This window comes from Macrobrachium rosenbergii, chromosome 45, assembly GCF_040412425.1.
Source record: "Macrobrachium rosenbergii isolate ZJJX-2024 chromosome 45, ASM4041242v1, whole genome shotgun sequence".
Taxonomy (NCBI): domain Eukaryota; kingdom Metazoa; phylum Arthropoda; class Malacostraca; order Decapoda; family Palaemonidae; genus Macrobrachium; species Macrobrachium rosenbergii.
The window spans coordinates 20,749,611-20,777,389 of NC_089785.1; the positions used below are offsets into that span (position 1 = coordinate 20,749,611).

General features: G+C 40.0%; 1 protein-coding gene across 1 annotated transcript; it reads left to right on the plus strand.

The window, feature by feature from the left end:
* Positions 1-4,500: 4,500 nt before the first annotated feature.
* LOC136829769 (adhesion G-protein coupled receptor D1-like) lies at positions 4,501-27,453 on the plus strand. The gene is made up of 22 exons (XM_067088643.1): positions 4,501-4,863; positions 9,312-9,410; positions 9,653-10,486; positions 11,663-11,811; positions 13,254-13,425; positions 14,381-14,565; positions 15,383-15,596; positions 15,770-15,994; positions 16,705-16,841; positions 18,256-18,448; positions 18,722-18,847; positions 19,544-19,652; positions 20,142-20,364; positions 21,141-21,302; positions 21,943-22,046; positions 22,491-22,702; positions 23,138-23,372; positions 23,550-23,712; positions 23,975-24,052; positions 24,389-24,517; positions 25,706-25,762; positions 25,992-27,453. Exons 4-22 carry the CDS (start codon positions 11,716-11,718, stop codon positions 26,031-26,033), a joined length of 2,862 nt encoding a protein of 953 aa, XP_066944744.1. The 5' UTR covers positions 4,501-4,863; positions 9,312-9,410; positions 9,653-10,486; positions 11,663-11,715; the 3' UTR covers positions 26,034-27,453.
* The last annotated feature ends 326 nt before the right edge of the window (positions 27,454-27,779 follow it).

Sequence of the window (27,779 nt, forward strand, 5' to 3'; positions counted from 1 at the left end):
TTATTGAAGAAAAGGGTAATGGTCAAGGATTAAAATACATATTTTGAAGTACTTTAAAATAAAGTAAAACTAAAGACGATTAAGATTATAAAAAATCACTCAAGAGCTTTACACATCCAACGAATAGTTGGCGTGCCCGCAACTGTGTTTGTGGAGCGGGCGCTTAGGAAGTTCCCTACAACTGACAAAGTGGCCATTTTTGAGTCGATGTTGAAAGGTAAACTTCATCAACAAAGTTTGAGCCCATATAGGCATCTTTAGAATTTATCTTTTCTGTCCAAAATGTTAGAATATGTAATTCTTGAGCAACTGATAGCCACTTGGAAAAGGTAAGTGCTTTACCGGATAATCATTAGGCTTACAGACAATTGGGTTCTATAGAAACCGCTGTTATGTAGGCCTACTGTTGTTAATGATTTATTAGAAATGATGGGTGAAGGCAAATGTGGTATTTTATTATTGCTTGATCTCACCGCTGCTTTCCATACAGTTGTTCACGAATTACTATAAATAATTTATGGTCACTTGGTATCACTAAAGAAACTTTTGATTATTTGAAAGACTACCTGTGTGATAGAAATATTACGTACAGACTGGGAACTCGTACTCACCTTATGAAAGATTGGGAAATGGAGTACCTACAGGAAGTGTACTAGGTCCAATTTTATTTTGTTTTTACATCACTGGATTGTAAAACATGCCAAGCTATTTGGAGATGACTCGCAATTTTATTTTTACATGAACAATATTGAAGATACAAACGAGAAGATAAATGACGTTGTTACAAGTGTTAAGGAATAGATGACATTTAAGCAGTTGAAATTAAGTGAAAAAAACTGAATATATGTTGGTAGGATGGAAAAAATATTTAGGAAACTGGTGCTAAGTATAAATAGTAACGTAGTTCCGATCACTAACAAAGTACGTGATTTGGGCGTTCTACTACTGAACTGCAATCTGTCCCTCAGAGCTCAAATCAATGACGTTGTCTGGGTTACTGGCTATCATAGAAATATTGCCTTTGTTAAAACTTGATTATTTGCGTCATAAGCAGTGGACTATTGCAACTCTATCATAATCTACCCAAGATACAACGTAGAAAGTTACAAAATATACTAAATCGAGCGGCAAGATTAAAAAAAAAGGGTGTTGCACCGCGTGACGGGATTTTTAAGCTTTGACTGTTTGAGGTACATGGGTTCCCTATCAAAGCTAGAATGATGTTTAAAATATGTGAAATGATTCACGAAGTTATCAAGGCTAGGTGTCCAAAATATCTGAATGAATTGCTGCGTATAATACATCCAGTTCGAATGTAGGCTTTAGCAAGGTCGTTAAATTTACCGATCCGAGATTATACAAAAAGCACCCATTCGAATCAGGAGGACTGGAACTGTCTAGCCGTTCAAGAAAAAGAATTAAAGACTTCTTTTTTCTGAGTGCTATAACAGCGTAGATTTTACCATTAATATAGAGTACGCATTGTAATAAGAGAAAAAATTCCCCAGAATGTGTCTACATTATTATGTCCATGATGAACTCGGTTTGCCAGTCTCGCAGATCTCTGGCTCAGATATTGTCCAATATTTAATGCTAAGAATTCTCTTAACAGGAAAAGTTACGTACTAAGAGACACAGAGAGAGAGAAAAAAAACAAAGAATTACTGACGTTTAGAAATAAAATTTGACGAGAGAGAGGGTAGGAACCAGGGACCTAGACTTTATGACTATGTTAATGAAATTAGGCCGATATGCTAAACACCCAAACCAGGAACTTTATCTATCTTGACTGACGAGTCGTGCTCCTTACATTCAATCAATAACTTGCAATCTTTTATTTTTTTTCCTTTCAACATTGTTATTACGCTCTATGAAAGGGCATATAAGTAGGTGTACGGTGTTTTGAAGTGATATACACACTTCTATATTATTCCCAGGGCCTATGCTTTGTAACATCGGCCTATTTTTTTCAAGGATGAATCCTCTGTGCGGTCGTCAATGAATGAACTGACTAAAGTCCGGAAATAGATTGTCATGATTTGCCTAAAAAATTAACTAAATTAGAACTCCATCGAACTGGTACTGTACATCCCTGTTGTCTACAGTTATATGCTCTGTAACATCGGCCTATTTTTTCAAGGATGTCTCTTCTATCTGTACCTACTGTCGTCAAGGAAAGAATTGACAAACGTCCAGAAATAGATTTTCATGATTTGCCTCCAAAAAAGAGTTCATTTGAACTCCATTGAACTGGTGCATACCTGTTGTCTACCAACAGAGTCAAGGAACGAGTGATATGTTGATATTCTTGTCATTACTTAGCCAATTTACGCAGTGGTTTGGAGCTAAATATTTTACATCCAGCTAGATGTTAAGACCAAAATAAGCAAAATAATTTGTGTTCGTTGAATATGAAAATGGTTCAACTTATATTTTGCTATTGGGGTAAAATGTATATTTATCTTTATCCTTTCTAGGTTATTAGCTCTCGAATGTGGGAATTTTACATTTTGTTGATTAGTAGGCCTATGTTTTCATTCAGAACAGTTTCAAAGAGATTTTCATTCATTAACTGTGTGCGCATGGATTTGTGTGTGTGACTTCAGTATACATACATACACAATACATACACACACACACATATATATAAATTATATATATATATATATATATATATATATATATATATATATATATATATATATATATATATATATATACATATACATATCACTGTCAAAATTATTACCTCTGAACTGTGAAGTAAATCAGCACACGTTCAAGCGTTGTTCAGGGTGATATTGATCACACATGATTCTGTTTTAGTTACGGCCGCTTAGTCCTTATTTCGGAGTCACATACACTCCACACACACACGCACACACACATACATACACACACACACACACACACGATAAAAAATCAAGGACGGCAGTTAAAGTGTTCAGGAACTCTTGTTTATTTTTAATAAAACTACTGATATTAAAATGATGTTTCAGCGCGGTATTTTAAGATGAATGATTGCTATTGCTAGTTCACACACACACACACACACACACACACGGTCTAGAGGTCATGCTTCTCGCCTCATCAGCAACAGGGTTAGAGTTCGATGGCCAAGAGGAACTGGTCGTTTCTAACACTTTTTGTTAAATCCTTAGGAATTAAATACATGTAGTTAGTCGAATGTGGTAGTTCAAAAAAGCCCTTTTGAGGACTGAATGGTGTGCACTTTCTGGAGCCAGCCAGTGTAAAGACGAAAGGTGTAGGGGGAATATTTGCTGTGTATTAAACGAAGAAGAAGAAGATTTAACTACCTATATGTCGCATAGGAAAACGCAAGATTACATTCTCCCTCTCTCTCTCTCTCTCTCTCTCTCTCTCTCTAGGTCAGAGTTCCAAGGTAAACGCATGACAGATTTATAAGTGATCAATAAGACACCCTTAGGAATTTCGCGCGCAAGCTCTCGCCTCGCGCGCGCGAAATCTCGCGCAATCTTCAAGGCTCAGTAAATGTTTGCTTTCAGATCAATCAAGTTTTCTTATTAATTTCTGTTTAGTTTTGTTTGAAAAGGTGCGTACAGATTGAGTGATGGGAGATTTATGTATTAAAGGCAGGAATTGTTTGTTTTAGTTAAATTTTTGTAAGTTAAAAATGTTCGTAAATATGCACTCACATACATACACATATGCACACCACTTACAGTATATATATATGTATATATATATATATATATATATATATATATATATATATATATATATATATATATATATATATATATATATATATATATATATATATATATATATATATATGCACTCACACATACATATGGATACATACATAAACGTATATGTATCCTTAGGCAAATTTATAAGTGTTTGGATATATATATGTGTATATATATGTATATATACACACATATGTAGGCTATGTATATATATATATATATACATACATATAGATCAGTTCATAATTTCACTCCTGTTTAATTCACTGGAAATCTTGAGCCTGATTTCCAGAGCATTTAACAGTTGGTACGTCACCCTCACAGCATAAGCGGTAGTTATGCGCGCCTATGTTTTGTTTTGGCAACATGGCCCAACAGTTCCAGGTCACCTAGGTGACAAGCTTGGCTCTCTGACGCGACCTGCGTATTTGGGAGGCCCCAGAAGGTAGCGGACTCTTTTCCAAGGTGGACACACTGTGTGGTTTCTAGTTCTGATTTCCAGTTTTGGCTTCCAGTTCTGGTGTTAGTTGTGGTTCACAGTTCTGGTTTCCAGTTCTGAATTCCTGTTTGGTTTCCAGCTCTGGTCTCCAGTTTTGGTTTTCAGTTCTGAATTCCGATTTTGGTTTCCAGATTTGGTTCCCAGTTCTGAATTCCAATTTTGGTTTCCAGTTCTGGTGTCCAGTTCTGAATTCCGATTTTGGTTTCCAGTTCTGGTATCCAGTTCTGGTTTCCAGTTTTGGTTCCCAGTTCTGAATTCCAATTTTGGTTTCCAGTTTTGGTTCCCAGTTCTGAATTCCAATTTTGGTTTCCAGTTCTGGTATCCAGTTCTGGATTCCAGTTCTGGTTCCCAGTTCTGAATTCAAGTTTTGGTTTCCAACTCCGGTTCCCAGTTCTGAATTCCTGTTTTGTTTAATCGAGAAACAAGAGACCTTGTTAAAAGTGGACTGGATTAATATGACAAGAAGGAGAAATATGGGAAAAGGTTCTAAGATTCCATGCAGTCTGTTCTGGAAGCAAGAACCTGTGCTGGAACGAGGCCCGAACATTCCACGACAACAGCAATGTCGAAGTTTTCACTTGCGTATCTTCTGGAACTCTACCTGGAAAGACAGAGCAATGCTGAGCTGGGGTGAGTTACTGTCTGGAAAGGCACCAGTTTGTATTAAATTTATCTCCTTATGAGCATTTATTGTAAATTCTACACAAACTCAGAACTTTGACTTAGTACCCAGTAGCTTTCTCTGTTTCTTGAACATATGCATACCCACATACATACACACATACATACATACATACATACATACATACATACATACATACATATATGTATATACATAAGTATATATATATATATGTAACATTATTTATTTTCCCCTTATCGTGAATGGTTCCAGTATCTATTAGTATCCTTACTTCCAGCAAGTTTGTTGGAATGAGGTTGCTGTCCCCATGCCCTCCGCTGACGTGGTTGGTTATGACTCACCACAGTTGCTTAACTACCAGGTACTTAGGCTCCTGCCTACGTTTCATGCGTCATCTCCAACTATTCCTATCAAAAGTATTTTCCTTCTCTGAACTCTTCTTCAAATTCTCTTTCACTTTATCTCTCCATTTATTCCTTGTCTTCTTTCGCGTTTCTACCCATAACAGGTTCCACCCAAGCCCTCTTCACTCATTCTCACCACATGCACATACCATATCAATATCGTACCGGTAATCTTTATAAGTCCTGAACTCTCCTAATTTCTTCATTTTCCAGCCTCTCACCTAGAGAGATCCTTTAAATCCACTTCAGCACCCTTATTTCTGTTCACTATGGCTTCTGTTCCTCCTTCCTTCTTAATGCCTATGTTCCTGAACCATGTATCGCCACTAGTCTGATCAGGCTACAGTGCAATAGGTATTTTTAGTTTATTTGGCATTCTTTTGTCACACACTGAGCCTGCCAGCTCCCTCCATTTCCTCCAAGTTACTCTTAGTCTGCTTTCAACCTCAGCTTCACGCCCTCTCCCTTGGCTTAAAGTAGGTCTTAAGTATCTGAAATTATCTGCCCGTTTTGAATCTGCGCCTCTTATATCCTCTAAAAATGTCTCTTCCCTGCTTGCTAGGCACCAGGACCTCATATTTACACATTTACCTTCATACTATCCCATTCAAGATATTTCTGCCACTATCTCACGCTTCTTTGCTCTTCTTCTCCAGTTTCTGTCGTAAGCACCAGAGCACCTGCATATAACAATTCCCATAGATTTTCGTTCCTGAACCCTTCATTCAGTGCATCCATAACCAGTATAGTAGTATACAAGCAGGAATGGGCTAGGTGTTGATCCCTGATGAAAAGCCATCTCTAACTTCAAACATGTTGTGCCACAGGGCATCATATACTGCTGTCCTTGTTCTTTCAGACATCCTTTTAACCAACCTTACCAATTTTTCTGGAAGTTTTCTCATTCTGAAGTACCTGGATGCATTTTTCCGAGATGTAGCCGAGTACCGGGACCTTTCCCTGAAAAAAGCGGGACGCCATATCTTAAAAACTAACCATAGAATTTTCTTGAAAATAATCTCATTATGTTTCCCATACCCAGAAGTGCCTTACCTAACCTAACCTAGGGGCTTGGCAAAAAGAACCAGGGATGGTGCAATACTAGCATACGTCTCAGGAATTTGCCACTAGGAGACTACCTCCCTTTTATTATATCAAATACATTTCTTAGGCCTAAAAATGCACAGTAGAGCTTCAGATTACATTCCAGCCTCCTGTCCTTTAACTGTTTTATTATAAAGACGGTGTCAGCTGTGCCTTTCTCAGTATTGCAACCGTACTAATGTTCACCATTCCTCACAATCTCTGTCTATAGTTATCCTGCTCCTTAACATCTCTCTCCTGTTTAAACACTGTTACCATCAGAATTTCTTCCCAGTAATTTGGCATTACCTTCTCTTCCCAGATTGCCCTTAAGTTCCAGCATCCATGTTTCCCCTCCTCTATACCAAATGCCTTCAGCATTTTCACTTACATCTCTGATAGATCTGATGCTTTGCCATTCTGCATTTTACTTAAAACCTTCTTTACTTCCTTAGATTGTGTGACTGTGTATTCATCAAAGGCCCTTCTACTGTTTCCACCGCCCCCAAATCCCCTCACATATTCTATTTACTTAAAAGATCATCATAATAATCTAGCTATCTTCGTTATATGTCATCATCTTCAACAAGATATTCCCTTCACTGTCTTAGATGACACTAGACCGACCCAGATCTCGCCTCTGCTTTTCCCTTGCGTTTCTTATTGTTTAATAATCCTTTTCGCCTCCCATTGTGCCTAAAGTTCTATTCAGTTCCTTTAAAATTCTTTCAGTTGCTATATCCAATATCATCTTAGTCTCTCCACTTCTCTGTGTTGTTCCTCGGTATTTTCCAAACGTCTCTCATTCCAGTTCTTTAAAGTCTTAGACTTCAGCCTGACTGAATCTTGTACCTTTGTATTCCAACCCACTTTTCTCCCCATTTTGACACCCCTTAGCCACTTGTTTGACCAACTGCTTTCTCTGCACCTTTTATGCATGTTATTTTGATTTCATTTTAAATATTTCTAGTCTACGAACTCCCTTCACTCTTAATATTCATTCCTACTTGATGTCTTTCTCTTACATATCTCATTATTGCTCACACTATTCTTTAAGATCCCATACTTTAATTCTTGATCTCTTCAACCTCTCCTGGGTTTTTCTAAATTTCTTCCTGATGTTCGTCATCAGCAAACTATGCTGTCTCACACCGAACCATAATGTAATCTATCTAGGGTTTATTTAGATAGATTACCCACAAATCCATTCCTTCTCAGTCGAGAGGAAAACCCAGTGCCTCTTGCTGGTGAGGAGAGTTTTCTCAGCTGGTGAGGAGAGTTATTTCAGCTGGTGAGGAGAGTTTTCCCTAGCTGGTGAGGAGAGTTTTCTCAGCTGGGGAGGAGAGTTTTCTCAGCTGGTGAGGAGAGTTATTTCAGCTGGTGAGGAGAGTTTTCTCAGCTGGTGAAGAGAATCTTCCCAGCTGGTGAGGAGAGTTGTCTCAGCTGGTGAGGAGAGTTATTTCAGCTGGTGAGAGAGTTTTCTCAGCTGGTGAGGAGAGTTTTCTCAGCTGGAGAGGAGAGGTGTAAGGAGAGTTTTCTCAGCTGGTGAGGAGAGTTTTCTCAGCTGGTGAGGAGAGTTATTTCAGCTGGTGAGGAGAGTTTTCTCAGCTGGTGAAGAGAATCTTCCCAGCTGGTGAGGAGAGTTTTCTCAGCTGGTGAGGAGAGTTTTCTCAGCTGGAGAGGAGAGGTGTTTTCTCAGCTGGTGAGAGGTTTTCTCAGCTGGAGAGGAGAGGTGTGGAGAGTTTTCTCAGCTGGTGAGGAGAGTTTTCTCAGCTGGTGAGGAGAGTTTTCTCAGCTGGTGAGGAGAGTTTTCTCAGCTGGTGAGGAGAGTTTTCTCAGCTGGAGAGGAGAGGTGTAAGGAGAGTTATTTCAGCTGGTGAGGAGAGTTTTCTCAGCTGGTGAGGAGAGTTTTCTCAGCTGGAGAGGAGAGGTGTAAGGAGAGTTTTCTCAGCTGGTGAGGAGAGTTATTTCAGCTGGTGAGGAGAGTTTTCTCAGCTGGTGAGGAGAGTTTTCTCAGCTGGAGAGGAGAGGTGTAAGGAGAGTTATTTCAGCTGGTGAGGAGAGTTTTCTCAGCTGGTGAGGAGAGTTTTCTCAGCTGGTGAGGAGAGTTTTCTCAGCTGGAGAGGAGAGTGTAAGGAGAGTTATTTCAGCTGGTGAGGAGAGTTTTCTCAGCTGGTGAGCTGGAGAGGAGAGGTGTAAGGAGAGTTTTCTCAGCTGGTGAGGAGAGTTATTTCAGCTGGTGAGGAGAGTTTTCTCAGCTGGTGAGGAGAGTTTTCTCAGCTGGAGAGGAGAGGTGTAAGGAGAGTTTTCTCAGCTGGGGAGGAGAGTTTTCTCAGCTGGTGAGGAGAGTTATTTCAGCTGGTGAGGAGAGTTTTCTCAGCTGGTGAAGAGAATCTTCCCAGCTGGTGAGGAGAGTTTTCTCAGCTGGTGAGGAGAGTTTTCTCAGCTGGAGAGGAGAGGTGTAAGGAGGGTTTTCTCAGCTGGTGAGGAGAGTTTTCTCAGCTGGAGAGGAGAGGTGTAAGGAGAGTTTTCTCAGCTGGTGAGGAGAGTTTTCTCAGCTGGTGAGGAGAGTTTTCTCAGCTGGTGAGGAGAGTTTTCTCAGCTGGTGAGGAGAGTTTTCTCAGCTGGAGAGGAGAGGTGTAAGGAGAGTTATTTCAGCTGGTGAGGAGAGTTTTCTCAGCTGGTGAGGAGAGTTTTCTCAGCTGGAGAGGAGAGGTGTAAGGAGAGTTTTCTCAGCTGGTGAGGAGAGTTATTTCAGCTGGTGAGGAGAGTTTTCTCAGCTGGTGAGGAGAGTTTTCTCAGCTGGAGAGGAGAGGTGTAAGGAGAGTTTTCTCAGCTGGTGAGGAGAGTCTTCTCAGCTGGTGAAGAGAGTTTCCTCAGCTTTGTAGACCTCATATACATATTATATATGCTTGTTCATGTATTCATAAATGCATTCCTTCTTGCAGACGGAGACTCTGGGTCCCAGAGCAATGCAATACATGACCATGATATTCCCGGATCACAAGACTGAATTTATGTCGACATCTAAACATATTTTGTTCCAGGTAACGTATGCAAATTGGTTACTGTAATTGAATGAATTTATACAGGGACAGCACACTATATATATATTATACAAGACAAAAGCTTCTTACCTTTACGTGTGATGCTTGAGCCTTCAAATGATACTAACGACACACCGAAGTGATTCAGTAAATGCTAAAAACAGTGCGGACAATAAAAGTAAATAACAGAAATGCCTCGAAAATAGCTATTGTAATAGATGTTCTCAATCCTTCACCAACAGACTCCAAAGCCTCCGTCAGGAGAGAAGAAGGCACTGAAGAAGGCTCGAAAGACACAGCGGCCGCCTTCCCAACTGGATGCTGGGGACGACATTCCAAGAGTCTTTAAGGATTCCAGGACGGATGAGATGGATCTGGATCGTCCAGACGCTCGCCGGGAGCATCATTTTTATTTTAAGATAAATCCATACTGTAAACATCTTTCTTGGAACCTAGAGAGATGTATCGGCTCGAAAACAATGGCGCTCTCGGGAGCGGCACTCAACATCAAAATTGGCCCCCCCTACTTGGCGATTCTTAACGATTTCTTTAATTTACGTAGCTAAGTCTTTAGTTAGATAGCTAAGTCATTGGATAAGCAGGTTACTAATTGGTCAGACAAAGAACTTCTTAATTATTTATCAAAGTAATGATCCTCCCGACAGCGCCGCGAGCCAGAGTTTACTATTGTCAGTTTCTCGATTTCTGTTTGTGTACAAGGAAACAACTCCTCTCTCCGTTTTCTATATCTCTTTCTCTCTCTCTCTCTTTCTGCCCTCTCTCATTTCATCTGATTCCTCTCCCTGTTCTTCCATCCACTTCTTTATCTCTCTCTGTCTCTATTCCCATTGGGTTCATTATCACACCCATCAGCCACCATCATCATCACCATCAAGCCCTTATTTCATCAAAAAGAATGACCTCCATGAAGAATTAATGCAGAAACGCCTCTTTTTTTACCCTCTCTTTCCCTCGTGGGTATTCCGCCTTCCTTCCCCCCCCTTCTGCAGTTCCAGATACCACGCCTGGACCGCCAACGGAGCCCCCAGTGATTCTACCCACTCTGCCACCCTACGGTAAGTCGATGTTGTTCTAGTCTCTCCATTTCTAATGTCTTGCGCTGTGCCTTCTTGGACACAACTTGCTTCATGAATGACTGATGAACGCCCCATCCGAGTATCATCGTTCATGGTGTGTGGATGATTTAGCTTCCTAGGCATGATCGAATCGTTTTTGTTGTCCCTCTTCCTAACCAACGGCCGCTACGCCGAGGCCTCTAGCGGCATTCCTAGGCAAGATCTATGGAGACTTGTAGTTGCCGTGGGCTGCCCTGGTACCTTAAGTTTAGAAAAACTGTAATGTCATTTCAAAGTATCACACTTTCATAGTTTTCTGTCTTACATTGCTGTTTGTGTGTGCAAAAAATTCATCAGTCGTAGATTTTTGTTATTCATAGGTTTTATTTCTCCCTGTCTTCCTTTCACTTGAAAGTTAACGGCCTTTAGGGACTGTTGCATGTGCATGTTGATTCCTTTGTAATTCATAACAATAGATAGGTATGTAACAGTGATTTTTGGGACTCCTGTATCCCAGGTGTTATATTTAGCTGTCTCACGCCAGGCGGTTTCAATACAGATATATAACAATGCTGACAAACTTAGATCAGTGCTTATTCTCTATACCAGGGTCTCCAAACTTTTTAGTACGAGGGCCACATTACATATTTTATGTATCTTTGCCAGGGAAAAATAAGAAAAGCCAGTTTCACATATTTGATTATTTCACACTAAAGTAAAACAAACAGGGCAATTTGAATATGAAAATGATAATTCTGAAGACAATGCCAGAAGCAGGGGGGATGGGAGACGGCTGACTACCACCACACTTGAGGTTCAAGTGACTGGCTACAACTGGTAAAATTGGGATTTACAGTACAGTATATGGCTTTTGAATATTAGCTGTGGGCCAGGTGAAATCATGTGGCAGGCTGGATGTGACTTCTGGCTGGATGTATCCTCTGGCTTGAAGTGGCTTCCAGGGTATAGTTTGGAGACCACTGCTCTATACCCCACCCTTCTTCAGTCTTGGCTGGACGTGGCTTCTGGCTGGATGTGGCTTCTGGCTGGATGTGGCTTCCAGGATATAGTTTGGAGACCCTGCTCTATACCCTGCCCTTCTTCACTCTTGGCTTTGAAGAGCATGGCTTTAAATAGAACATTTTCAGATGAAACATTCCCTACGGCCTTTTGCAGACCCGTCCTACCCTGCGACGTCGGACTACTACTGGGGTACCGTTCAGAACAACATGTCAGACGCCAATGGGAAGGATGATAATTATGCTACGACAGACGGGCCTTTTGGGTTTGGGTACGCTGTGAGCCTGTCTTCCAAAGACAAACAGGTATGTACCCTATATATATAACCATCAGATTTCTGAGTCTTACTTAGTTGGAGCAACCTTTTGTAGGTTCATTTCAGTTTGCACACATTCACCTTGCATACTGAGTCAGCTCTGGGAGTCTCTTGACTTTGCTACACAGACCTCTTCTCTCTCCCTTCTGTGCAAATTCCAAGAAAAAAATTTCTTTCAAATTATCCAGCTTTGCTGTCTTTTCCAAGGTACTACACTTGCAAAATTTAAAACTGTCTAACTTCTTGGTTAATGATTTGCCCAGACATTTCATTCCTTATTAAAAAACATGGTCGTTGACAGGCAGGTGCACATAAACAGGGGATGGTGCTGCTGGCCTGTTCACAAAGGTCTAGCTTTTTCCACAGATTTACATCATCATTTTCTTTACTTACTTCATTTTCATCATCACCGGGTGTGTTTTGTTCTTGCAAAATAACATTAAGGTGAATTTTTGCTTGCAGTAAGTTTAGCAGCTATATCAGGTAATGTGGTTTTTCCTCCATAGTGATAAGCCGTTTCCAAGACTTTTCATTTTAGTTAGATGTATTAATGAGCAAAGCGTAGGAATACAATCTCAAAGTAGTGGTAACATCTCAACGTCGAGCAAATTTTTTGTCCATGGAATCAGGGCCCTTTCTTTCTTAGTATTTAAGTACTTTTTGAAGTAAAGTCTTCCTGGTTATCCAGTTTTAATGGCAGTTGCAAGGAGGGGCTAAACAATATTCGTGATTTTGACTTTAGCAATGTAACTTGTAAGTGGATTGATGTTCACTCTAGGTTCTGTGGTAGCAGCACAACAAGTCACACTTACTTCAGTTTACATAAAAAAACCTGAAGACCCATCATCATTGTCACCTTAAACCTCGATCCCTTCCTCATTATGGCATCTCATAAGACCTAGAACTTTTTTGCTTCTATTTGCCAATCCATCATGTTACTTTCTACTACTTTTGTTGCATAAAGGCATGCAGTATGACAATACGAGCCATTCTCTCTGATGGAAGGTGGACACAGTATGTCACATTTACATATTACAAATCTCACAGACTTACTCTTACATATTGGGGTTTCTGTCACATAAACACAACTCCCTGTCCCCTTTGCAGCCAGGGATTGTTACTTTATCCAGTCCTAAAAGCTCTGAAAAGGAGAGTTTATTGCAGCTTGATCTCTCCCACCTGCACTGTGATTTGAGTTATCATAAGTAAAGCATTTATTGTGAAAGAAATATATTCTAAAAAAGTAAATTCCATACAATCAGACTACACGAAGTGTCATTTGTTTGGCTGTAAGACACCCAAGAATCAAAAGAGCTCGTGAGCGCACCTGACTGCATTCACATACCTGTCAATTACCACTCTCTTTAAGAAGGATTGACCATGCAGTAGGACTACTAAGTACTGGGAAAATAGTTGTTCTCTTCTTTACAGTGCATGGTCCACAAAGAGTATCAAGTGGGTACTGAAAACTGCACTCGGAATCCTAAGGAATGCACGGCAGGATTCAGTGTCAGTATCTGGGAGAAGACCATCGTTGCGGCTGACCAGTTTGGGGAGTCCATGAACTTCACGGAAGATGACCACAAATACATCATATCTACGGGTCAGTAGAAGTGTGAATCAGAAAATGTTCTTAATCAGCATTCCCAGTTCCTCTCAGGCCTAACTGAGAGCCCACTGTTGTTCCTATCTTTGCATGTCTTAACCTATGGGCTTATAACCATAAATATATATTTTCTGGGTTGATCAGTGATGTCAGGAGAGCAGAAACTATACTAGTAAATTGCAATGGTAATCATAAGATTAACAATGTCAATTTCAGATAGAATTTTTATGTACAGTCATGTACCAGTTACTAGCTTGCTGAGTTTATAATTATAACTCACATTTTTTAGAATTTTATTTTACAAGAATGTCAGTATTAGTCTTCTGGTAGGACCCGTATTTGAAGTTCTTTATACATTAGTATCTTTTGCTCGGCTGCTAAGATATAAGAAGTCTTACTGGAACTTATTTTTCTACTATTGTTGTGGTAATTTTCTAGTAAAACCTCGATGTATGTTCAAAGGGCTTAGCATCAACAAATTAGTTTCAAGAGCTCTGCAAGTATGTTTCACTACAAAGAAAAGAACTGCTGATGTCAAAATCAAATATTTCAAGTTGACCTTAGATGAAAGTGACTGATCCATTTCTTAAAGATTAAGAAAACTTTCAAAATTTCTATGTGGCTTATGCAAACGAAAATTCTGTCTCTGGTGCACAAACATTCACCCAGCCACTCTGATGGCCACTGAATCTCCCTACGACCCATAGTCTTTCACACCAGACTCCTGCTTGCTTCTTCTTCTTGTTTCCTCTAAGTGGCTGTTAGTTTTATAACCTATGTTGCAATATAATTTTTCTTATGTTTTGAATGCAAAGGTGACCTAAGGATGACTACAGATTCCCCTGACAGTTTTTGAAATTATAAATTCTGCTCATAACACAAAGATAACATTATTTATCACAGCTGCAGTAAGTTATACTGTTCCATAACTTTTTCCTTCTGTTTGGAATAGGCGGTGATGACACAGGTCATCCAGGCATTGCCATCTACCACAAGGGATTCTGGCTTGGGGCTGTAGTGTCAACAGGCGACCAGTACTGGAAAGTGGAGGTTGCCGGAATAGCTCCCAATAACACCTGGAGTAACATCGCTATCCGGTGGGAGCAGCCAACTGCCACTGGGGAGAAAGGACTGGAGGTAGGCAGATCTGAGCGAACTTGCCACTTTCAACGATAACCAAATCAGAAGGTCACAATATTGAGAAAAAATTGAGGATCAAGCAGATTTAAATCAGTTTAGTAGTATGCAGGCTAGGCTGGAGGTAAGCAAGCTGGAACTAGTGTAAAGGTAGCCAAATTTGAGGAATTGGTAGTCCAGCAAATCTAAGCAAATGTTGTCAGGTTGGTGTTGCTTTGGGTGTCTCTAAACTTCAATTTGGTTTGTAACAGGGCTCCTTAGCCCAAATGTTTCACTTTTGGCTCTATATTTATTACTACTGGCCCACAGTGTCTAAGTCCTCCTCTTTTTATTTATACTGGTATTCCTTATGGTTCTTTCAAAAGTTCACTCACAATCCTCCTCAATAGCCACCAGCCATCTGTTTTCATTCTCAAGTCTTTTGATTAATTTTATCTGCAAAATTACTCTTTCCTTATGTGTGAAGTTTTTCGTCAGAGGTTTTCGAGGTAAAATGACCATAACTTGAGTCCAGCTCAGCATCTCCTGGGAGATTACTTTTTTCCTCTTAGTAATCTTGTGTTCATAGTTCTCCAGCCATTTTGGTAATGTTGTGGTAAAATAAAATGAATATTTTCGTGGTAGGCCTTTCGTAGACAGGTTTTTTCTTTGCTAAATGTGTCACAGAGTATACAGTACGGTATTTCTGAAAGGATTTCAAGAAACCTTCCAGTTTTTGTAGAGGTCCATCACTGATAAGTATTCATGTAATTTTTAAGTTTACCAAGAGAATTTTATCAATAGTAGTATAATTATCAGCTATGGCCTCTCCCTTTAGCTTTTTGTAGACCTGAAGAAAGTAGGGCAACGCGTTTTTGGGACCTCTGCAACAAAACAGCCACCCTTAGACCCATCAATGGTGATGATCGGTTGTCACAGGACCTCTTCCAACACAAATTACACAGGATACAATGATGCTCAGTTTGACGAGGTAGCAATGTGGAAGAGAAGGTTGCCGGACAACGAGACAAATTTCTTCTTCGGCGGTTTTGGTAAGTTAAGTGAATTTCATGTTACATGACTATTCCTTATTGTGGCGAGAGACCACGAACTTGACTAGCAAATTTGATTTAGGAAATCACATACCCACGAGCTAAAGATATACGGGCAGATAAGGAGCGGATGGCAAGCAAATGAATAAGCAATTCTTTCTGTACGTCACCAGAGGCTAATTTCTCCGACGTGGACGTTGAAAAATTCAGCAAGATGATGCAAAATGTGGACCTCACCGACGTCAACCAACAGGCCTCAGCTGCGGAGATCTTGAAGAAAATGACTGCTGAGGAGCCGACGCCTTCAGTGGCCCCAGCGCCAACTTCTTCTTCTTCTTCCTCATCGACTTCTTCCTCCTCTTCCACAGCAGTGCAGTCCACTGCCTCAAGTCCCACAGGTTAGCACGGGATATTAACCCTTTCTTCGCCTACACAGAAGGCTCGTGCCCACCTACACATTCTGCATCATTCACCTCTGTCACGTTTCCTGGATATTAAAGTCCCTTCCCAGTACAGCTCTCATTACATTGATCCAGGTCTTCCTCTTTTCCTCCCTCATAAGACCCTGATTTGTATAGTGTTTACCAACAATCATAAGCTATTCTTTCCACATGACCAGATCATCCTAAGACACTTTTACCCATCCTTTCAACTAGCCAAACTGTTTTAGCACTTTGGGTCTCCATCTTTCTCACCATTTCAGTTCTACCACATACGTTATGATATATACAGTACTATGACTGTTTTAATAACTGTTTTATGTATATATGTGTGTGTGTGTGTGTATGTGTGTGCATATGTATGTCAAATACCAGAATAAGGTGAAGTAAAAGAATACTTATAAAGCGCTTATATGTATATTCTATACATGGATTTTGAGCAGGAGTTGTGTATACAATAAATACACAAAAGTGCTAGATAAGCATTTTTTTATGCCATCATTACCATTGGTATTTGAACACACACACACACACACACACACACACACACATATATATATATATATATATATATATATATATATATATATATATATATATATATATATATATATATATATATATATATATATATATATATTTTATACAGTAATCTCTTTATTTTTCAGCCTCGTCTGGTACAGTGGCGCCTCCCAGTGTGAAGGATGTTGCCAGATTCTCCAGCCTGTTGGAGATTATGGAGAAGATGACGTCCAATTCCTCCGTTCCCAGGGTGATAAATCTCAAATCCCACGAAAAGATGCTGGTGAGGATAATAGAAGCCTAAATATTCTATTTTGATTTCGAATGTTCGTTCAGTGGTCCTGAAAGAACTCAAATTTCACAGCTAACTTCCAAAGCCCATTCCATCGTCTCTTGGCTCTGAATGTGACCTGATGTTTACGTCGCACCGTGAGGAGCTGAAATCTTCTCAGACCTTTTGAAAGAACTCAAATTTCACAGCTAACTCCCAAAGCCCATTGTCTCTGAATGTGACCTGATGTTTATGTTGCACCTTGCTGAGCTGAAATCTTCTCAGACTTTCTGAAAGAATTGTAGAGAAAGAACAATTCAAAACTGAAGTCTGACTTCCCAGTTAACTGTAGTATCAGTGTCTGATTTTACTCTGTACGGTGTTAAAGTCTGGTGGGGAAAATGTAGACTTAAATGAAAGTGTTATGACTTTAAACCAGAGAATCTTTTGCTTGAGCAGTGAGGAGTCTTTCAGAGGTGCAGCCAACTGATTTGATCACAGTCTTTTGGTTTCCCATCCAAGAGAAGATGGATTCTTTTTATTTAAAATTATGTTTATATCCTAATAATTGCTTAAGGGTTGCCCTTGTATCCTAACCCATTTTGTAATAGCCTTGGGGAAGCTTTCCTAGATAGTGACCACCAAGGGTTTCAACCCGGCGTGTTTAGTACAAGCCCATTGGGGATCACCGTAAAAACATAAACAAAAGACTATAAATATCATAAAGATAATAACTCCCAAGAAATATTAGTCCTAGATAACAACCCCCGAAAACCTTTGGGGGTCACTATCTAGGAAAGATCCGATTTGGGGTCATCTCCAATTAATTATAAACAGGAAGAAAATAACTGCATCAGGGTGAGATTAAACATACTGCATGTTGCAATAAGAAAATGAAAAGGGAGATTCCCATTAGCTCATGAAATGAGAATTTCTAAGTCTTATGTATTTTGCTGCAAATCTTGTTTTTCTATTTGTATATTACTTCTCAACTAATGTTTTCCCCTCTCTCTCTCTGTCAGTCTTGTCATTGTATCCAAGAATGACGTTCTGTCTAACATGGCATCCCCATTTTTACACCAATGTACCCAAGACTGGCATTCAGTCTAACATGGCATCCCCTTTTTACACCAATGTACCCATGACAGTCATTCAGTCTAACAAGGCATCCCCCATTTTTACACCAACGTACCCAAGACTGGCGCTCAGTCTAACATGGCATCCCCTTTTCACACCAATGTACCCAAGACTGGCATTCAGTCTAACAAGGCATCCCCTTTTTACACCAACGTACCCAAGACTGGCATTCAGTCTAACTTGGTACCTCCTTAAACATAGTCACCAGTATAACATCACCTTAGGTGCTCAGTGGAAAACATGTAAGATTCTGCCCTTCAAATGGTTACATCAACATCACCTTCCTCAGGACATACTGGATTCGGTGAGCAACATGTTCCTCCCCTCGTCCTTCGAGAAGTGGAAGGAGGTCCAGAAGGATAAGCCAGGTTCGACTAAGGTCATCGGCGACCTCGAGAATTGGATGATGGGAGTGTCAAAGGCTATCGTCTTCCCGAATGGATCGGATCCCTACAAATTCACGAGGACTACTGACACCATACGTGAGTAACTTTGGTAGGGCTGTTCTCTCTTTCAGCGGCTGCGACCAGCTGTGCACTGGAATGATATAGGTGCCGATGGGATGGGCAACCCAATGCAAGGCCCTTATTTGCCTCAGGTCTGACGAAAGAATAGAAGATTGCAGATAGAGGATGAAAAGATGGAAGGTGGGGGGAGAGTTCTGAACTGCAAACAATCTGGGGTAGATTTCTACGGTGACCTTGGACTTGGTGGTCTGCTAAGTCAACTCATGGTTATTTCCTCTTTTTTTCCAGTTGCCGAGACCTACAAGATCACGTCGGGGGATCTGCGTGCCAACAGGGACTTCTACGAGTTCCCGGAGTACAAGTTGCTGCCGGACATCCGGAAGAAGTGGAATCTGCCGTACGACAGGGCGGCTGGTAGGAACCCCAAATGTATTGTACTAGTCCCATCCCACCGAGGGACTTTTTAAGGGCTGAATTGTCTTTTAAAGATAGTAACATTGGTGAACTGAGCTTGGGAAACAATTTACTAGTGTGCAAAGGGGGGCAGAACGAGCCCTCTTCTGCAAGAAGGGCGTGTTAATGGACCTTGGGGCAGGAAGACTGCAGGAAAAATTGACATTATAGGAGTGACTGATGTGAAAGCTTGGTCAAACTAGGTGGTCCTTGAGTTGGTGGTTTCCTGTTATAAGGATGAGAGAGAGAGAGAGAGAGAGAGAGAGAGAGAGAGAGAGAGAGAGAGAGAGAGTTGGAGGTCCTTGAGATGAGTTTCACAACAACGTCAATTTGCAAGAGAATGCTAAGACGTCTGTTGAATCATGATTGATTCGCTTCTGTAAAATGGCGTCGCAACAGTCAAGGCCATCGTTTTCTAATAAAGCTAAAAATGAGGAGAATAACTAGTGATTTTGTCAAAGTCAAATGGGTGTGGGAAACATAATGAGATTATTTTCAAGAAAATTCTATGGTTAGTTTTTAAGATATGGCGTCCGGCTTTTTCCAGGGAAAGGTCCCGTACTCGGTTACATCTCGGGAGAAACTGAATAAATGAATAAATAAATGTACTTAAATTTTATCAATAACTAGAATAATAGTCAAAATTGTCTCCCACAGTCCCAACCAGGCTCTTCGACGACAGCCGATGTGACTCTCGGGCGGTGAACATCATTTCGATGCTCTATAACAACTACGACGACGTGGTTCCCCCCAGAGTGAACAGAGAGTAAGTGACTTAATAATTACCCACTTTGCTTGCTTAATAACTTGACGATTTAATGACTGGATGAAGGAAAATACTGACTTCTTAAAGTTGCTTGCTAGTTTTACACATTTGATGATCTAACACTCATCATTTGAAACACATAGGCCTATGCATGCATGAAGTATTCCGGTGAGCATTTAGTACTAATGGAAGACTGTCTTTATTCGGTCTAATCAAAGCTGATTAAGGCTGAAAAGCTAAATATCTATTTCGTTTCCGCAACGAAAATCTCTTGGAATGTAATCCAGTTTTGCGAATATTTTGCTTAGTTCTATTTCATATCTTCAAGATGGACTAATGCTTGGGTCATAATTTGGATTAAAAAGCTGGATTGAAAAGCCAGATCATTCACGCCCCTCTTTTGTGTCCCTTGTCAACACAGAGCAATCCTGGATTGCAGAGCTGGAACGCAAAGCTAACCGCCATCCACTCTTTTATTCTTCATTCCAGCACCATGGACAAATACCTGGACTACAAGCTTGACTCGCGCGTCATGTCAGTGAGAGCAGAGACCAACCCTGTCCTGAACAAGTACAGGATGATAGACTCAAGGGCCCCGCCCTGCGTCCCGACGCTGGGGAATGACAACCCTATTCGTCTGAAGTTCGAACACAACCTCAAACAGTACTCACTCAGGCAGCTGAAGTTCCATGACAACGAGACTGTGTACGAGGTAAAGTTCTTCATTATTTGAAAAAATCTGACGTCTGCAAATGACCTTCCTTTGTTGAAACCTTTTGGCTGATTTCATTTCGTGATTTTGGCCTCTCATTTCTGTCGTTTTCGGTTTACGAATACGTTACAGTACAGTAAAAGTATTCAGCTTCAAAATGAGACCATAACTAGAGTTGTAACTTGAAAAATAAATTTACAGCAATTGATCAAAGAAAAATATTGCAAGGCTCGCAAGTGGTCAGTGTGCGAGGTGCCTCAAACTAGTTCTGGGACACCCTACTCTCTCTCTCTCTCTCTCTCTCTCTCTCTCTCTCTCTCTCTCTCTCTCTCTCTCTCATATTCGTGATACCATTACGGTAGCACAAACAATATTTCCCAGGTGAGAATTACCACTTTTCAAATTCTATTCACAAACTGACATATTTTGGGTTTCAATCATTGCACATTCTATCCACAAACAAACTGACGCATTTGTGGATTCGATTAACTTTAAAAAAAAATCAATTGAATTTCAATTCCCTGTTCATTAACAAACTGACAACTCCAGATTTAATTCACAGATAAGCTGAGACATTTTCAAACTATTCATAGACAAAGACAAACTGCAGTATCTGCATATTCTATTCCTCCGTTCATTGTCAAACTGGAGTATTTAATTCTCTTGGTTGTCAAGCTAAGGTATATGTCTTTGCGGATTCTATTTCATTAAAAACTCGACCTGAATTCAGATTCTATTCACAGACAAACTGACAAACCTACGGGTTCTATTGACAGATAAACCAACGCATCTGCGCCTGGTACAACCCTGCCATTGGCGAATATGGCGCCTGGGACAGAACCGGGTGCAAGATCGTGGTCACAACAGAAGACTACACCAAGTGCGCTTGCGAGCACTTTGGCACTTTCGCCATCGTCGCTGAACAGGTCGAACCCAGGGTGAGTTTGTGTGTGCGTTTGTATGTTTGTGGGAGTGTTTTTTCTCGACAGGTCACTGGCCATAGTTGGTGTTTCAGCAGCTTGGTACTAAAGTCAGCTACGTCGTCTTGTTAGACCTATGTTGGTCATGACGAATCGGAGATAGATTGCAGACATTATTATTATTATTATTATTATTATTATTATTATTATTATTATTATTATTATTATTATTATTATTATTATTATTATTATCCAAAATATGAACACAGTTCCAAGACAAAATAAAATATATGTGTACAAGAGGAAAACTAGGTCAAAATTAGAGAAGAACTTTATACCGAATACATTGTACGTTTACCAAGTAAAAATCAACAAAACCTATTTTATATTACTAGGCAACATATATACACAATAATTATAAATGTAATGTTTAATATCCAGGCTAAAAAATGACGAAATATGAAAAATTCTAATCTTTTTCGCAGCATGAGGAAATACTTTGGCCTCCCATGATTCTTTATCACATTTTCAGAAAACAGCGAAGTGATATAATTAGGTACAGTAAACTATAGTATGATTGAGACTTGAAAGCTTGTTGAATTGCCAATAAAGTGATGTTTATTTATTTATTTACTTATTTATTTATTTGTAATCACAGGAAGTGCCTCCAGAGCAGTTGTGGCTGACCATTGTCAAGTATATCGGTTACATCCTCTCCTTCATAGCTCTGCTGATCTACATAATCACCATCTTGGTCTCTGGGTAAGACTGATCTCTTCTGTAACCAGTTATCATTGGAAAAGGGTAAAACTGCACACTACTACCGCGTCCCTCTGTCTTGGTAACCACTGTAGTATAAAATATTATATTTAACTTGCAAAATGGGCGCCGTGTTTAGCACCAGTCCCCTTGGGATGAGCGTGCAGTCATAAACAAAAGACGGTAAATATCATAAGCATAAACAAATGACATAAACGTAAACAGATGCGCAAATAAAAGGCAATAGATATTCAAGTCGGAAATTGGCGGGAACTAGGCCGCGGTAGTAGTCTTCAGTTTTGCCGGAAAAGTTGTACTGTAGTACCATTCAATAACATTTCTTTTTGTCCTCGTAAAGACGATACCTGCTTTGAGTCTTTGAGTCTCCTCTCCAACGTGAGTCTTCTCCAGTGTCTTGTCAATCGTCTCCTTATCTCTCCCACAAAGCGATCTGAAGGACATGTTCCACCTCATCGGTCTAAACCTGGCCTTCGCCGTGTTCTTTGGCTCCATCTTCATGTTGGTCACCGACATGGAGTCGGTGAGGGATGACCGCCACGTTTGCACCGCCATAAGCACCCTCATCCACGTGTGCTACCTGGGGGCGGGAGCCTGGATATTCGTCCTGGGACACGCCTCGTTCAAAGCCATTACAGCAGGTAAGACCCCGAAGGCGCCAAGCCAAGGGAGTGGGGCGTGTCTCTGCTAAAACCAAAATAAGGAAAAACAGTTCAGGAGCAATCCAAGACCCACATCTAAATCTAAGTCCATCTTGTCATCTAATCAACTGTTCCTTGACCCAAAGGGGACCACAGAGCACAGTTTCATTGACATTTATTTGTAGAAACTCTTAGGCATCACCTGGACTGACAAGCAATGTTTCTAAATTTTATCAAAGAAATAGAATTGTATCTGTAACCTATGCACCAGCCCTAGGAGAGTTGTTAATCAGCTTAGTAGTCTGGTTAAACTAAAATACACTTAACTTTAACACAGGCGTAATCAGTGGCCGCCTACCTATGCACCAGCCCTAGGAGAGCTGTTAATCAGCTCAGTGGTCTGGTTAAACTAAAATATACTTAACTTTAACACAGGCGTAATCAGTGGCCGCCTCCGAGCCTACTTCTTCCTGGCGTGGAGCATACCCTTGATTTCGGTGGGCCTGACCTTCCTCCTCTTCTTCCACGACCTGGGACTGGACCCCCGCTGCTTCATGTCTTGGGCCAACGAACCCAAGTACTGCTTCTTCGCGCCACAGATGTTCTTCTGCGCAGTTGCTTTCGTCTTCGGCTGCATAGTCATATGTAACATGTCCACACCTGCTTTAAGGTATGCTTTGTTCCTGTTGTTGGGTGATGTGATTTCTTGAGACCTCCCTGTGGTAGATATCCACCAGCTTCCATACTTACAACCTCTCAGGCTAACTGATATTCTCCCTTTCTCACCACTTGACCAAACCCTCTTGTGGCTTATCCAGAGACTGATCCTTCTCCATCGTCCCCGCAGGAAGGACAACCTCATAGACGATTACGGCTCCTTCTGCCACGGGGCGGCATTCGTCATGATATTCTTCTCCATCACGTGGATGTTTGGGCTGCTCACGTATGTGAACTTCCACTTCAGACGCCTGAATTTTTACCCCATCTTCCAGGTCTTCAATTCGTGGACGGTAGGTTCCAGGAACTTTTCGGTTGAATCCTTTTCCTTTTTTCTTCAAATTCAGTGTTTCACTCTTGGGCAAAGTGGCTGAAATAACTTATCTTTACTTTTGGTGAACCTTCACAGGCCTATATACAGTAGAAAAGTTGGATATGACACCCAAATAAGTGGTAGAGCCACCTCTTAAAAGAGGTAGAGTTATAGTCATCATGAAAAGATTAGAAAGTATGCAACAAATGAGGTAATCTTCTATATTTTTTTCTTATTTCCAGGGATTAATCATCCTCCTGTTCATAGGGCTCGCCTCGAAGCGATTTAGAATGGTAATGGCCGGGCAAGCTAAACTAAGGGTGAGTATGAGTAGAAAGTGCATTGTTTTGTAAAAACCTCATTATTTACCCCATGTCTGTCTAAGGATCCATTTAGAATTCTAATGGAGTATTCTATGGCCTATAGTCCAGTCCTTGGCAAAATTTCAGGTGAAAACATTCAGAGCTTTTTCAGACATTTTTCTGTGAAAAGAACCTAGGATTCGGACCCATCCCCAAAATGAACCAAATCTTCCTTGTCCCATGGCCAATCCCACAGCAAATTTCCTTTGAAATTCGCCAGCTACATTCGTAGATACCCGACCTGATGTGATTAAGCTACTGACTAAACTAATCTTCGCCTATCTCCTCGGGCAGCGTGAAATGCTTTTCGGCAACGCCTTCGGCACGCCCGCCGTCCCCATAGAGGACCGCCAGCATTTGGGATCGCCGGTGGACCAAAGAAGCAAAAGTGCCACGCCCCCTCAGAGCCGGGGGTCCTCTCCTGTGAGTCTTGATATTGATGTTTCTTTGCGGAGTTGCAGAGTTCGATTTTTGAGTTTGCTGTTTGTTTTTTTTACTACTGAATTCTGAATGATTTTTTTATTTTGTGGTTATTTGTTATATTCGATTCTCAGTTTGTTGATTGTCTATTTGATATTTCTGGTTGAGTTTTGAAGTTGTTTATTCTTTATAGAGTTCGATTTTGAGTTTGTCTATCGTCTAATATATTTTTTTGGTTGAGTTTTGAATGATTTTTTTTTATTTTGTGTTTATTTATTATGTTCGATTTTGGGTTTGCGGTTTGTCTCTTGTTTTTTTTAGTTGAGTTTTGAATTTTTGCGTGTGTTTCTTTACTGAGTTTGCCTAGAGTTTGTTGTTTGTCTACTAGATGCTTTGGTTCAGTTTTTGAATATTTTATTTTGTGTTTCTTCGTAAAGTTTGCTTTGAGTTTATCGTCCATTTGATTCTTCATTTGGGTTTTGAATTTATTTTTCTTATTTGTTTATAGAGTTCAATTCTGTGTTTGCTTGTTCCCTATTTGATTTTTTAAGTTGAGTTGAATTGCTTATTTTGTATCTCATTGTGTTTATAAAGCTGGATTTTGAGTTTTCTGGTCGTAGTTGCTTTACAAGTGTAATTTTTTTGTTAGCTTGCTTTGGTATTCTTATGGCGTGAAATTTTGAGTTTTTATGGCAATGAAGCCGAATTATGAACTTGTTTTTGAGTTTCGTTTAGTGGTGTTCAATTTTGAATACGTTGTTACTTTGCTGAGTCGAGTTTTGAGTTCACTGTTTCTTTGATGTTCCTTTGTAAAGCCTAACTTTGAGTTTGTCTTTTCTAAGTAAGATCAAAATTTGAATTTATTGCTGTTCATGTCACGAAAATCTTGTAGCTTATTATGTGGTGTGTCATTAATTCTGGGACAAAACTAAAGTCACGTGACTCATGTCAGCTAAGTGACGTCACACAACTCTGACATCCTATATATAAATCAGTGATTGCCAATAATGGCGACTGCATGGTACAGAATTTATCTGCGTGGACCCTAAAGTATGTCCCCGCGGAACGCCACCTTGAAAACGCACTTTGAAATCGCCAGATCTTGTCTTCTGTGTCTTTTTGAAACCTCTCTCTCTCTCTCTCTTCTCTCTCTCTCTCTCTCAATTTAAAGGAAATTACCTTCATTTGCAGGCGAGACCGTCATCAGTAGGAGCCGAATTCCCAAATAGGCCACCCTCCAAAGGAACGGTGAGTTGATCAAATATAATTCTCTGTCTAGCCAGACGACATAAAATATAAACAAACAATGATGAAATGTTGAATTGAAACGGTTCGTTTCAGAAAATGGCCCCCGTTTTACGAACTGTGCAATCTAGGTAGAAAAATTTAGGAAACAATGCCTCATTTTCTTTTCTCATTTTTCCCCTTTTCATGCTTTCGTGGAACCTTAAAAATAAAAAAAAATAAAAAAAATCAGGTGGCCGGACGCCCAGGGTCTCGCCCACACTCCGGCTTCTAAACCAGTGGTTCCTAACCTTTTTCAGTGCCCGTACCCCCTGGTATCTCAGGAAATGTTTTCGTACCCCCATCCAGTATAAATACAATACAAACATATGATGAATTTACAGTACATGTACCGTACCACTGCACTGGCTATCATGTCTCTAACCCCGAGGTTTAAGGCAAGGGGTACAGGTACCCCAGATTAAGAACCACTGTCCTAAAAGAATGACGATGAGCCTGAATTATTGAAAAGAGTTATCGTAGTACAGAGAATTATAACTGGAGACTTCATTTACTGAGTATGAAACAAGCACTTGGATTTTAGTAGACGAAAGGCACCACAGAATCACAAGGTTTTAATCGTAAGGGGACTGGATATACACGAGCGCTAAAAACGTTTAGTTTTGGCCAGAGCGCTGTATTCAGAGCGTTACTGAGCATCAAACAAGCATGCTCAGTTCATTATGGATGCTGTCTAAGTAGGGTGTATGGCACCTGGACCTCGGTACTGTTGTACAGGAGCCTAGAGGTCTAGTCTATCTGGTGCCTTCCTCTGAGCTGGTCGCCATCAGCGTCTAGTGCAGTAAGGCAAGGGTTTACCAGGATCTTAGTGGGTCCTGGGCGTTACTAGAGCTGCGCTAATAACGTCTACATCGACGTTAGGAATTCCTGACACCCACGTAACGCTAGTGTAGTTCAAATTAGTGGTTTTCCATTGAAAAAAACATTGGGAGATACCTCACTCTGTAAAAGACAGCGTCAGATGGCGTCAGCAACGCGACGTTTTTGGCGCTCTCGTATCCAGTCCCAGAGAGTGTGCTAGCCAAGTTGAGCAGTTTGCATACCTTGTAGATTTAAACAACTGACGATCGCTAGAAGAATAGGTTACTGTTAGGTCCACTCAAGATCTTGGAATGAGACTGGAATCAGGACAGGTATCTTGGAATTTACTCAAAATAGGTTAAAACCGATACAGAATATGAAGCTTGCATATCTCGTAGTTTTAAACAACTGACGATCGTTACAATTAGATCCACTCAAGATCTTGGAATGAGACTGGAATCAGGATTAAATATCTTGGAATTTACTCAAACAAGGTAAAGAACGATACAGAATATGAAGAATAAACTTTAAGATTAAGTACACAAGTAATATTGAAGAAGAATGTATTAAAGAACGCCTGAAAAGTAATGACTCTTAATTCAAGTTATTCACTGAAACGAGTTCATTTTTTTAGCAATTCAAAATTGAATTACTGATTCGTAAAGGAATCAGTTAACTTGGTGTATTATAAACTCAATTTTGATCTTGTGACTGCTAACTGACCTTTCGAAAATGTTCAGATATATATTATAAGAATTTATACAATTGAAAACCAAAGAAATTCTCCACATTTTTATTTAGTTTTAAATAGCACAGCATAGGAGCTAGCCACATACACAATCATATATATATATATATATATATATATATATATATATATATATATATATATATATATATATATATATATATATATATATATATATATATATATATATATATATATATATACATACATACAAACCACACCATATATATAATATATATATATATATGCACATACATAAACAAACACTGTTGCACAAACACTTACACAGTAGGCCTCCTTGATGTATGACGTTTGTTTCTGATGAAAAGAATTACAGAAACAATTCACATCAGAGTCAATTATTGAAGGAAATAAAATTCTGTGTTTGGCATCAATTCGTTTCATACCCTT